At 35.4% G+C, this 14,370-nt stretch overlaps 1 protein-coding gene across 2 annotated transcripts in view; it reads right to left on the reverse strand.

The window, feature by feature from the left end:
• The window catches only part of KCNT2 (potassium sodium-activated channel subfamily T member 2), a 158,110-nt gene that overhangs the window by 37,622 nt on the left and 106,118 nt on the right, over positions 1-14,370 (reverse strand). Inside the window, exons 15-22 of one of the 2 annotated variants that reach the window (XM_069789352.1) lie at positions 13,634-13,742; positions 9,284-9,340; positions 8,012-8,161; positions 6,637-6,866; positions 5,738-5,954; positions 4,345-4,450; positions 3,894-4,066; positions 533-604 (exon numbers count right to left, since the gene is read on the reverse strand). In XM_069789352.1, coding sequence (XP_069645453.1) covers positions 533-604; positions 3,894-4,066; positions 4,345-4,450; positions 5,738-5,954; positions 6,637-6,866; positions 8,012-8,161; positions 9,284-9,340; positions 13,634-13,742 — 1,114 coding nt within the window. The remainder of the gene's footprint in view (positions 1-532; positions 605-3,893; positions 4,067-4,344; positions 4,451-5,737; positions 5,955-6,636; positions 6,867-8,011; positions 8,162-9,283; positions 9,341-13,633; positions 13,743-14,370) is intronic. The other variant, XM_069789353.1, reaches the window with a different exon arrangement.

Genomic DNA, 14,370 nt, shown 5'->3' on the forward strand with positions numbered 1-14,370 from the left:
TTCTCTTGTTTCTGCCTGATTTTTACATCAAATCTACGTTGCTAAACCTAGATATGCAAAAATATATTAGCAGAGGTGAGGACAGAAATGTAGGAGTAAGTGATATTTTAAGTAGCAGAAGATGAAGAGTGTTGGACACATTCAAGACTGCCAGTATTAGTGCTGTCTGTGTTCTGTAGCTATCTTTACAAAACCCTAGTCAGTAAATCCAAACAAATTATAACCAAGTATAGAATGACACTAGAATCAGGGCTATAAACTGGCACTTTGTAGAAACATATTAATGAACCTAAACAGGCATTAATCTTACATTCTTGAAGATATTAACCTGTGTTCCCTGTCATACTTTTCACTAATGATATCCTTTATAATTCAGAAATTTGAAATCCCAAATTATAGCATACAGACACAAACCATGCATGCAAAAAGATCCATCTTCAAGTACAACACACACATAAACATGCAATGACGATACACACAACAAACCACTGAACACTACAATGTTAAGTTTTCTAACAGTTATTTCACCTACTTGTCGATAGAGCCCACCATGTAGTAAACCATGGGAAACCAACAGATTGCATCCAGAAAATGCATATCTGGCCTAAGCAGCAGATGGGATTACAAAATGAAACACAATATCACAACAGCAGCATCTCTTCTAAAATACTTCAATAAACTGGTAGCTTTTTTAAAAAAAATAACTTTTTAAAACTTTGGCAGTATAACAACACTTTAAAGAGGAAATAGGTTTGCAGAAAGCTGTGAATCAACAGTTTGCTGTGATCATAAAGAATGATCAGAATTAACATGCTTATATCAATAAATGCAGCTCTTAAATCAGAAATTTTATGGCACAGTACAATTCCATATATGAATGGCTGATGTCAGAGACATACTACCATATTTATACTCCAATGCATGACCTAGGAGTACTTAAAATAAGCAGTGAGAATTTTCAATTAAAAAGTGAAGTGGAAACCCAATCATCATTTGGGTTTTGTGCCAACAGCTCCATTCAAGGCAATAAGACAATCTTAGATGAAACCTTATTTTTAAAATGGAATGTGAAAACTAAGATACTGTATTTTATTGCATTGTTTCTTTAATAATAAATTTAACTGTGTTTCTTCTTACATACCAAGAAACATTGGAAATCTTAAAACACATGTGATGTGTAGATATCAGAATGAGCATACTGTAAAAAATTGCCTTGATAACTAGAGAAAATAGGAATATAACAACAAGGCATAGATATGTTCGTTGAAGGTGGCTGAATTCCGAAGTCCAATGAAGTAAATTACAAAATTCCAATTGACCTGAATGGCAGCGTGAATTCCACCTCATGCACGTATGAAAAGCATGCTGGCTTTTCAGCTAACTGCTGTACTCTCATGAATGCTGGCCCTTCAGAGGAGTCAATGCAAATGATATGTAGCGAGAGACAACACTAAGGGTATTAGTTTAACTAGCAGCCATAGCTTTTACTTTATGCTAATAAAAAGTGGTTTTAGCTGTAAATGTCACAACAGGAGCATTAAACTATCTAAACTCAGGCCCTAAGGTGGAAAAGGTCCTGCTTGACCAACCTGATCCCCTTCTATGACCAGGTGACCCACCTAGTGGATGAGGGAGAGGCTGTGGATGTTATCTACCTTGACTTCAGCAAGGCCTCTGATGCTGTCTCTCATGGCATACTCCTTGAGAAGCTGGCGTCTTATGGCTTGGACAAGTGTACTCTTCGCTGGGTGAAAAACTGGCTGGCTGGATGAGCCCAGAGGGTTGTGGTGAATCGGGTGAAATCCAGTTGGCAGCGGGTCACAAGTGGTGTTCCTCATGGCTCGGTGTTGGGCCCCGTTCTGTTCAATATCTTTATCAATGATTTGGATGAGGGGATCGAGTGCACCCTCAGCAAGTTTGCAAACGACACCAAGTTGGGAGGCAGGGTCGATCTGCTTGAGGGTAGGAAGGCTCTACAGAGAGATCTGGACAGGCTGTATTAATGGGCTGAGGCCAATCGTATGAAGTTCAACAAGGCCAAGTGCCGGGTCCTGCAACTTGGGTCACAGCAACCCCATGCAGCGCTACAGGCTTGGGGAAGAGTGGCTGGAGAGCTTCCCGGCAGAGAAAGACCTGGGGGTGCTGGTTGACAGGTGGCTGAATATGAGCCAGCAGTGTGCCCAGGTGGCCAAGAAGGCCAAAGGCATCCTGGCCTCTATCTGAAATAGCATGGCCAGCAGGAGCAGGGAGGTGATATTGTTCCCCTGTACACGGCACTGGTGAGGGCGCACCCCGAGTACTGTGTTCAGTTTTGGGCCCCTCACTACAGGAAAGACATTGAGTTGGTGGAACATGTCCAGAGAAGGGCAACCAAGTTGGTGAGGGACCTGGAGCACAAGTCTCACAAGGAGCGGCTGAGGGAGCTGGGGCTGTCTAGCCTGGAGAAGAGGAGGCTGAGGGGAGACCTTATAGCTCTCTACAACTACCTGAAGGGGGGTTGTAGTGAGGTGGGTGCTGGTCTCTTCTGTCAGGTGGCTGGAGACAGGACGAGAGGAAATGGCCTCAAGTTGCGGCAAGGGAGATTCAGGTTGGATATTAGGAAAAATTTCTTTACTGAGAGGGTTGTCAGACATTGGAATGGGCTGCCCAGGGAAGTGGTTGAGTCACCATCCCTGGAGGTATTCAAAAAGCACGTAGACAAGGTACTCCAGGACATGGTTTAGTGGGCATGCATGATGGTTGGACTCGATGATCTTGAAGGTCTTTTCCAACCTAAATGATTCTATGATTCTAAAAGAGAACAAGCACTAGAGGGCACTGTATGCTCATATCTTTAATCTTGAAGTCACAAATTGGAAGTCCTTTAACCTAGTTTAGGCTTTTACCACTTTGTGTAATTCAGTTTATGCCGTAGTATGTACATAAAAAAGCTTGTTTTGCAAACACAGGTGTATGCAGCTTCACTAAAGAGCTGTCTGAGGCAGAAGTGGGACACTTCACAGGAGGCCTTTGTATAATAAATCACTTAAACTAGAACATATATATGCAAAGGGAAGTGTCAGCCTGGAATGAGAACCTATAAGAAATTCTGTTGCTGCCATTTCTTTGAGTCATAGTTTGATCTAACTTTCTGTATACAGCTAAACTCCATTTTTGTGTCTTCCAAACTGCGATTTTAAGTACATAAGCAGTACCAAAGTGTTGCTAAAAAAAAAAAAAAAAAGGCTCTCTCATTCATTGTCAGATTATGAATGAATCAGTCTTGCCAGAGAAGAATTTGTCTGAAATTTTAAACAGCTAATGCAAGAAAGGCTAAGAATTCCAGCCATCTCCAGACAGATATGGTAGTAACAACAGTATTGCAGTTTTTAATTTTCTTCTATGACTTTACGTAATTGTAGACAAAGTGTTTGTGCATGTGTGTGGGGGTGGCCTACTGGCTTAAAGAACGGTTTATCTTAGAGTCTAAAATTATTAAAAATATACCTGCCTGGTCCAGGCCACTAAGTACTCTGTGTTAAGTAGATTAGTGTTGTCTGAAGTGCTGTGAAACTGTTACACAGTTTGTTTTATACAGTGTTTACGAAGTTATTTAATTTTAGCAGTAATATTCACATTATTTTGGGTATTTTTAAGAAATATGTAGCTGAAATATTGGCCATGAAGAGTAAGGATATTTAAATTCACTATGGCCATTTAGTCAGTAGAAAGTCAATTTTGTATATGACAGTCAACATAGGGTATTATTTTTGTCACCAACTTTTCTCAAAGGTAAATGTGCCATAATGTTTTTGATTTGAAGTTGTCCATGTGAAGAGTGATCATCTATTAAAGTAATGGTAAAATGAGTTTAAAATGTATCACAAAAAAAAATAAAATTTAAATCTACTTACGGGTTATCCAGGAGTAATACAATTGGATTTAGTTCTTTCTTTGGTCGGTAATAAGCTCTGAGTGGAACAATAAAGTTATATAAGCCATTTCCAGCAGTTTCTGCTGCAACTATAATCAATTTATTTTTGAATCCATAGGCTTTGGCATCTTCATAGTAGTTATGCTGGCATCCCTAAAATCAAAATAAGAAACAAGTTCAGTGGATAGGAATGAAGAGATTTAGCTGTGACATTAAAGGATTTTACCATTAGAAATAGAAAATTGTAGATGACTTGATATAGACCTGATTAGATGTAAACAAATGCTGGTGATTAAAAGGATGAGAAAATATATTATAACTTAGCAAGCGCTGAACAAACCTCATCTCTAAGCAGAAACCAGAATTTAACTCTTCAGATGCGAGAGACAAATGAGCATGCAGTTTTATCCAGTAACAGAAACTCCCTTTACCTTATCTAGTCTTAGACAACAGAAGGGTACTTTTTCTTGCAGAAGATGACAAAATGTGGGAGAGCTTCCAATATATGGAGAGTAAGGAGGATAGCCTTTGGCATACCTAGGAGAATAGAACAAACATTTTTCAGTATAGCAAATTACTGAAATACAGTTGACTATACAACTGTTTTATGGGATGTTTATACCTATGTCTAAGTTTTGCAGTTATCTGGAGACAAGCAGAGTCAAGCACATGAAATAAGCTATGTTTAATAGGATCAAAGGAATATATTTCATAGCTTTGACCAATTCGATACAATTTAGTGAAAGCTATCATGCTCTTGTGGACTAAAGAAATTTTGCTTGTGGTTTTTTTGTATAGGCATCTTTGGAAAGGGGCTGATGTGTCATAGTGTGCTGTCCTAGTGTTTTGAATGCATGTACTGGAAGCTTCTAAGGAAGGAAAAAAAGGAAAGCAAGAAAATAGAAACAGCTGCGCTACTTCTGCTCTTCCTTCTCCACTTGTCTTTCTAACACTTATTGAGTGAGGTCATTACCTTCTTCCTTTAATAACATACTTTCAACATGATTGGAATATATTTTAGGTAGCAAATCCTCTTGCTGATGAAATTTCTAATTGGCCTTAGTTTTTAATAAGAGGCCTTTTAAATCCTGGTGTTTCAGCCTGCAGATTTAAGATGACTTGTTCTACTGTTTTTTTCATTGGAGCTTTATGATATTCCCTGGGGCTTTTCATGCTTTCCACTGTTAGAGATGGGAAACTGTGCTAGGTGAGCCACTGGCTTAATTTTGTATTTCAGCTTTAACATTCCTTTCAGTAATCCCAATAAACATAATTGCTTATCTTCTGTTTTTGAGTAATGCATCATTACTTTCAGTAACATGCTAACAAGCATTTTAAATTAGATGTAATAGTTTTGTCTCATACTGCTTTTTTTGCCATTCCTGCATTTTTAAGTCAGATGCCTAGCCCCAGTGTTCAAGCCTGTTGAATGATCCAATTATCACTGCGTTCTCAGGACAGAAGTACTTATCTGTTTACAAATTAGTTGAGTCCTGTCTTTATAACTATAGAATGTAAGAAAAATAGTCAAAAAGAATGTTATAAAAAAAATTGCAATACACAACTAGATCTTTATAACAGAGTATCAAAAATCTCCAGCAAATGGAGGAGTTAATCTGTTTTTTGTTTTTTATTTTAAAATGGTCATAATGGCATTCTGCTAACAAACAATAGCATTTCATAAAAGGGAATAATTCCATAATTAGCCTTTATGGATCTTGCTTGCTACAACTGCTTGGATTGATCTGCATGTCAGAGAATTATCTATGCCATTTACATAATATTAGCTTTTCAAATTATGTTGTTTATATTTAATATACATACTCTAAGCCTGCAGAGACTTCATCATCCGATGGGGTAGTTTCATCTTCTGACTGGTCACTGAGCAGGTCACACGTCTGAAGTGAGGATGAGTCTGCAACCTCCAAAACAGGTGCTATACTGGGTCGTCTGCCCTCTTTACCTCCCTCGGAAGGAAGAGCTAGCGTAGGTTTGCTGGACGTTCGGCATCCTGTATCTTGTAAATCGATAGCCACTGTCCCTGAAGTAGCGTTAAAAGGATTTTCTCAATGTGGTTGTCAAAACATTTGAATGAGATACCCATGTTTAGTGGGGATTACCTGACTACACAGCCAAAGACTGAAAGGAATACTATATTGACTGTGTTTATTACATTAAAATATAACAAATACTTAAACTATATCTGAGGAAGCCTTTACCTGCAAAGTAGCACTTTTTCTGACCATTGATATATATTTTCTTGTTAACTACCTTTTTGAAATCATACCTTATATAATTAATCCATATTTATATGCATAACAACCTGTAGGTTTTTACTGAGTAAGGACATGTTTTTAATGAAAGAAGCTTATGAAAACTTACTACAAACAACCAGTTATGAATGACAAAGAAATTACCCATGTGATTTTACCACTTGTTTTGCTTTGCATACATTTTATTATTACTTTTTTATACAACAATCTTAAGTTGTTTAATTCCATATTGTCAAGTAAAAGAAAAACAACCAAATTCCGTTGTTGGGGGTTTTTTTGGAAAATACAAAGGGAAGAGTTTAATATTTTTTTCTTTCTGCACACTATTATAATTTCTTATATATTAATTTAAATTATAATTTTAGGAATACACTGTTAAAAGCTTTAAAATGCATTATTCATTGAGTAAGAATATGCTTTGAGGCTGCTTTTTTTTTTTTTTTTACTTACCCATGCTGGCTATTATACTGTGTACAGGTAACCTAGAAGCTCCATGATAAGATAATTTTGATTCTTTTTTTTTTTTATGCTTTTCTTGCTTCTTAAAAGCAGAATTCTCTTCTTTGGTGATATTTATATAAAAGCATATATCTGTAGAACTCATGATATATCGAGGACCTGGATTCAGCAAAATGTTTTTGCTGTCTTCCTTTCTAACACCAATCAGACAGACTCCAAACCTTAATTAGAAAAGGAAAGGCATGGTTCATTTTGCATAGTCCCATATATACCAGAATTTCCACTGTCAAAAATGAATCTCCAGTATATTTTTATATTTTGCAGATGATGAACATTTGCAGATTTTTGGATGACAAATATGTTTGAAATATGTTATCTCCTAAATAGGCCACTTCTGATCAAGCAGTTTTTATGAGCTCATGAATCCCTAGACATTTGAATCCAGTGTTTTTCTTAATCCCCATAATATTCTTCTAACGCTGTTCCAGTTGATTTTTTTCTATCACATGAATAGTTCCTTCTGGGAAAATATTAGTAGAAGACTGGATATATAATACGAAAAAGTATTCACCATGTTAAATTGTTCCATTATTCATATATAATGGAAACCATTTTCAGAATTCATTTTTACAATTCACTCCTAGAAATGTATTTGATTAGTGATAGAAAATAAGGAATTAAAGCAAAAAAAAAATAATCTTTCACTTATTAAGTATGAGAAGAAACTTAGTGTTCAGGGTTTGATTTATGTTCATTTTGTTAAATACATACAAATATACATGCTTTGTATTCAGTTTGTATGTTCAACTCACAGAGCAGCACTGAATAAGTGATGCATGATCTGAACCCTAAAGAAGGTATGTTAGCATCTAACAAAAAAAATATGGTTTTACTTTGAACAATCACCGGAATGTAGCACGTACCACCTTTAAATTGAATTTTGCATAAAATGAACATGCCACAAAGGAAGCCAGATTTCCAGCTGACTCTCAAATAAGTAAAAAAAAAAAAAAATACACTAACACTCTCCCACTCACCCTTTTCTAGTTTGTTTTGGACATGGAAAGTGACTGGTGTTCTCATTTAACCTCTCTAAGGTACAATTTTTTTCTGGTTGTCAGGCTTATCCTATATATCCTTTATATTCTATTCTCTCAGACTGAGCTGGCCTCTACAGAACCAACATGAGCTTTTACCTGACCAGCTGTAACTTACAGAAAAATATCCACAAAATATATTAGTGGCCAGATATTTAAACCTAGAAACAGAGTAACGTGTAATGCTGCACCTTTGAATGCAGAGCTACATTGCAGGCAAAACAATGATTTGTTTCAACATTTAATTGTTGATAGGTAAATAAACATACTTTTTATGTGCATGGAAAGAAGCATATGTGAAGCTTTTCCCCTCATACTCAGCAAAAAAAGTACTTTCTTCCAGGTTAATATGATACACTTCATTACCAGAGCATCTGCCATACAATTTCTGCCATTGTTCTGGTGATTGCTGACTCTCCCTGAAACATGTACAGATAAAGAGAATAATTTAAAAGTTCATGTAAAATTCTTATTAATCAGAACAGTATTTCATGGCAATAGAAACTACAAATGTCTATTAAAAAAGTCCCATAGGCTAATCTGAAAGAAGTATTTGAGATCAAAGCTTGGTAAGTACAGACATTATTTTAATGAATTAAAGAGCGTTTTCTGTTAAGTAATAGGCATATAAGATTATGTACTTTAATGTCAGGAGATACATGGCTGAATTACTTTCAATTCACATCATAATAAGTAGATTCATTGCAATTCAAAGACGACAGGTGAAGCCAACAGCACACTCATTCTATTCATAAAGGCAGTCTCTTCAGATGCTCCATGGCAGATTGTCTGGTTCCTGTTTGAAGTAGGTAAAGAATCATCAAAAATAACTTATGTAGGAAAGACCCATTTGGCTTTGGTCACTTTATCTGTAAGCAAATTTTTTTTCTGCATGTGCTTATCGGTTATCTTCAGCATTCACCCTATGGACATTTTGAGTTATTGTGCCTTGTATACTATGACAAATATATACCTTCTTTTCTCTAGTGCAAGAAAAGAAATTATTACTTTAAACATATTAAGCATATCATCCTTTACTATATGCAGCTAATGTTCTTTATCCAAATGGACTGTTAGTGGAAATGTTCCAAACTTCAGCTAACACCAAAACTTGCAGATTTGGGGCTTCCACGAACTTCTGACTTAAGTTTCATGTGAAAACAAGTTTCTGCCTGCATGAGTTTTACTGGATATAATGGATTCATCTATACACACATATATATGCAGATAGGACATAAAACTGACAAATGTGCTCTCTGTTTTGCCACTTGGAGCTAAGCTCTCAAGATATTGGGACATGCTCCTTTGTGCTCATTTATACATTTTCAATATCTTAACACAATTTCTGCTTTTCTTCAATTTACCATTCTTTTTCACCCTCAGTGTAGAAACATTTTGTTCCAAGATGGAAATATGCAAACCATTTTTATTGCAACAGTACTAACAAACAGTGCATTATGTGTAGAGTAGCAGACCTAGAAATGTAATTACAGAAGAAAATTTTTCCGTATTTCACTTACCCCCCCCCACGAAATGTTTACCTGTTTAAAGTCTGCTTCGTTCCAGTTAGTTGTCTAAAAGCTTCCCATGGGACTGTTCTGTAAAGATCATATTAAGTTCAAGTCAGAAAGGCTATTTTCTTCCAATGTTTTGTGTAATGATACAAACCCTAATAAAGTTCTATTACTACATTAGATACTTTGATAACATTTAAAGATGTATGTTAAGATTAATAAATAACATCAATAATAAGATTATAAATAAGATTCAAGGTAGAATTTTGGTGTCTTATAGACTGAGGTTTTGAATTCCATAAACAGCTGAGAAGACAATAGGATTATTTACATCTAGTTTGTTTAATCTGAAAAGTAGCATTATAGACCAAAGCCAGTTCACATAAACAGCAGCAAACTTCCCCTTAATTTTAACAGCAAGCTGATCTGGCCAAAGTTGCTTAGAAAATGAACATTTTCCCCAATCTCCACATACGTTAACACCAGAAGATAAGGTGTTTTCAATTTATGTACATGTGGGGTTTTTTGTTTACCTTTTATTGTATTATCATTCTAATTAGGACAATAGAGAATAACAATTTTTACTGTGCTTTGCTGCTATGTATTGCCTTCAACTTCCAGTAATTTCCCAGTGAACTTACCTTCATGATTATCAGAAATGAGCTTGTATTATTAAGTGTCACACTATTTCTTAATAAATATAGGAAATGGATTCCCTGTGGAATGGGTAGCACTTCATTTGTAAGAGTACAACAAACAGTTGGGACAATGTTTTATCTATGAGCTGTCAATGAACTGTTTCATTCCATTAAAATATAAGTCACTTAGGTTAAGATCATAACTTCACTAAACTAACAAATGTTAAGAAGGTAGAATTTGAAATTGGTCACATTTTCCCTTAATGAATGACTTTTCAACAGAGAAATGACAAAAAGCAAGAAATGTTCTGGTACGTTCCTTGATAAACTCCTCTGGTTACATGCACCTCAAATACTGTGTAAAAAGAAGAGCCATTCCTTGTGGAATGGAGAGGCATAGGTCGTCATTTGAACTTGGTTATCTGTAATAACAACTTGAACTTTCCCAGTCACCGTGTTGAACTTACTAAACTTGTGAGTCAACAGATAAGGGGCTTCTGGGAATGGAAACCTGAACTAATTATTAAGAAAATCCTCCCAATTAGTTTGAATAGACTTTAAAAAGATTACCCAAGGTTGGAAGCAGATGATTCGTTGCAGTCTCCCCATAATTCAAGTCTGTTCTTTTTATATAAGGAAGCCAATACTAACAGGGGTTTAAAACTCAAGTCCTACATGAAGTTTAATGCAGGTGCTGGTAGTAACGAGGATAATGCAAGGAGAGTTCAACCGGAACCAATGTAAAGGAAAGCACTGTTAACATTGGAGTCTATTTAACAAATGCTCTTCATTATTTAGATCTAATTTAGTATTTAGTTTGGATATAAATGCATGTATAGTTAAAACTTTTATTTCTAAACAATCTATTTTCACTTAATCTTTTTACTTATACTTAGCCAAACTCAAATGTTCATCTGACTTCATCTTTCATATTGTTCAACATTAGAAAATAGTCAAATCCAAAGCATTTTTATGTCTGCAATACAATGACAACCTGTAGATGAAGCTCAAAACCGACACCTATTTTGAAAACAAATTTCCCCCTGAAGACAATGAAGTGCGGAATAATTTGTTTTACCAACACTGTTCAAATGCTCTAGAGTCAGTGCAAATCTCAGGAGATGCTTATGAAAAATGGAAGTTTAAAAGGAATTTTTCCTCTAAAACATTAGTGTATACTCAATAAGAGTTTGAAAATAAATTTCTTGACTTAAGTATAATACTTCTAAAGATCAGATTTATACCTGTATCTAGCTATGAGTTTATTTTAGTTAGCAAGTGTTTAAATCAATTATGGTATTCCACATAAAAATCATGAATAAAAAAGTAAAGTAAGTATAAGATTGATAAAATTGGGACAATGAAGTGGTAATTCAGGAAACAGAACTTATTTTCACATATTTAAATATTGTATACTTTTTTTTCAATTATGTGTGATTACTGTCCTTTGAATTTAGAATATTATATTCAAGAAGCATATACTTGTTAAAAATCATTGGTTAAATCTCTGATTGTTAAAGATGATCTTAACTAAATGTTCAAGGACACAAAACTTCCAGATTAAACATGGCCTACGTAGCTCTCTGTTACAAGCAAAAAGTAAGCTTAAGTACATCATTACTTAATGTTTTCAACAGCACAGTAGGGTTTTTTAATAGGATCACAGCAGTCTAGCAAAAAGATAGCTTTGTCCTCATTTCCTAATTTTTAATGCTTGACTTGGTGACTTTTATCATACATTGAACAGATTTGTGCGCTTGTACAAAACTTAATGAAAAACTAAAATCACAGTTAAATTAGACTCTTGAGAACACATTCCAGCATTTCCAAGGTATTTTTAAAAGTTGTAAGGAATAAAAGGGGAAGAAAAACCTCACCAGTTTGGGAATTATGTACCTTTTTATGTATGGGAATTATGTAAAATTTTAGCAAAAATGAAATTAAGGGAAGTAACAAAAATATTAAATTTGAACGCTTAGAAAGTGATATTTTGGGAGAGAAATACTTGATTTTTTATGTTTTTTAGTTTTAGCACTGTGAGGTCAAGACTACTCAAATTTGAAATATTTTTTAAGTTTTTTCCCCTCAAGTGTGTCTGTTTTAAACTTTCACAGATATAGTGTGGTTTTAAAGAACAGTCATATCTATTCAACAAATTAGTTTAGCATTAATACCCGTGCTCCAAGAGGTCCAGTTTGCCATTTCTCAGTATTCTGGAGCCCATCTGAGATTAAATGCTCTGATGAGTGCTGACTGAAGTAAAATGACAACTAGACATTTTCACTGTTTCAGTCTTTCTGTATTTATACAGCAAGCTTGTGTGTTGCTGTAAGAAGGATTCAAAGTAATGCTGACAACTATCTGTGCAAAAAAATTTTTTTTGCTCCGAGTCTACAATGACCAGACTAGAAATCAGTTACTTTAACAAACCTGATCACATCAATTCTGACTGCAAAAGAAATAAGCGCTTTTGCATTCTACTGTAGTTACTTTGCATCATAGTTGGGAATCTGTATAAATGATCAACATGCCTGTGTTAAAAATGAAATGCTGAAGTTCTTAAGTACAGCAGAAAACAGACTCCATTTGGATGTCTGGTTTTGTGCTAATGGAAAATTCTCTGCTAGCTGTTAGGAATACTACTCTTCTTTCATGTACATATAATACAAAATAAGTGAAAAAGGCTCTGTGTTCTGTGCATGTCAGATAATGAAACCTAGGCACATGAAGAATGTATTCCACCATGATTCTCAGGAGGCATGGAAACAGTATTTTATTGTCATCTTACTAACAGATTCTAGTACAGACAGTGCCATTAAAATCTTGACATTGATTGTTCTTGGTAGTAAAAGTTCTAGCAATAATTTCAGTTTTCCCCATCCTGGGCACAGGGGAATACTACAAATGCCACATAGAAGGTTAAATAACCCTGCTTATAAATATCAAGATATTACTGGGTCCACGGCTACTTGAAAAAAAGTATGCATTTTGCTAGACTCTCAAATGTATTCTTGTGCAATCTATATGCACCTATTCTATTTCTACAGATATATTTGGAGATTTACTCTTTAATGCCTCTCTCTGTCCACAACATTTTAATAAGAATACCTTATTATTCCAAGAATATAGCATAACACAGATACGCTAGATGTGGTAAAATTATTTTGGTAAATATAGAGAGGTTCTACTGTGACTACGCAGTCTGTAGAGACACCGCAATTCTGTACCCCTTCCAGCAGTGTGGTTAGAGTCTTAAAAACCCTTTCTTCACATGTGTATTTGCTTGCTTCTTAACATACGGGCACTGAACAGCAAATAATATTTTATATGTTATCAGAAAAAAAATTTTTTACCTCAGTGAATAAGAATTTTTATATGTATACAAAAATAGACCTTCAAATAAACATATTAAAATAGGTATTCTTGGGTCTTGTTTGTATTCTTAGGTAGAACTGTGTGATAGATCCACAATTCAACCTACTAAATTGGAAATACAAATTTTTCATACCTTCTGTTGTAGAAGTGGCACAACAGCATGCAACAAATGTTAAATACGGAGGGAGTTCTCTTTGAAATTATAATATCTTGAGTAAAACATCTTGATGCTTTTATTGTGCAGAAAATTCCAACTTCCTTTTGTAAACTGTAGTTGTCTGGGAGTTCAGGGTAAGCTATTTTCCAAAGAATATCAGCTATAACTCTTACAAGGTGGGGTTTTTCTATGGTAGTATATACTTACTGTCCCCTAGATGTATGAACCAGCAGAGTGATTAATGTAGAGGTAGCTGGGCATATACAATTTAGAGCTAGCATAGCGTATTTGAATTCCTCTTCACAAACAACATGATCTGTAGAAAAAAAGAAGATATAAATTGTTTCACAAAAATACTTTCCATTGAACAGAATTACCAATTCCTTTCCTTGTCTAGGAAAATGGTGAAGATAGGGACAATCAAAATTTGCCTTCAGATCTTCATCTTCCACTTGAACCTGGAGAGCAGCTGTGTATGATTTGCTTCATCTATGCTCGCTCTCAGATTGCATGAGTAAAGTTGATTTCGCATCCAGTTCATACTTTCTGTCCTGCAGCTACACATGGAGAGGATGCAATGGCTCTGTGAATCCCACTTCCCCTATCTTGCTGCACTAGTTGTATGAGTAAGCCATGTAGCATACTCTAGTCTGCATATTTTGCACCTTCTAAAGTTTTGCATAAACTGGTATAGAGACATCAAGCATTGTACATACATATAATGTTGTGTTCAGGAAATAGCATACTTAGGACACTGCAGTGCAGGAGTGCCGATGATCAGATAGACTGTACTGGCTTGCAGACTGGTTATTTGGCAGTGGCTCTGGGATTTTGCACTGAACTTCAGTGTGTGACGTAGATTTGACCAACATCTCCCTCAGGAACTGCTAACAGCTGCTGCCTCCTATGCATGGGGGGGGCGGCTGTCTTGTCTTTTCCAGTTT

Source organism: Haliaeetus albicilla, chromosome 8 (assembly GCF_947461875.1).
Source record: "Haliaeetus albicilla chromosome 8, bHalAlb1.1, whole genome shotgun sequence".
In the NCBI taxonomy this organism is placed as follows: Eukaryota; Metazoa; Chordata; class Aves; order Accipitriformes; family Accipitridae; genus Haliaeetus; species Haliaeetus albicilla.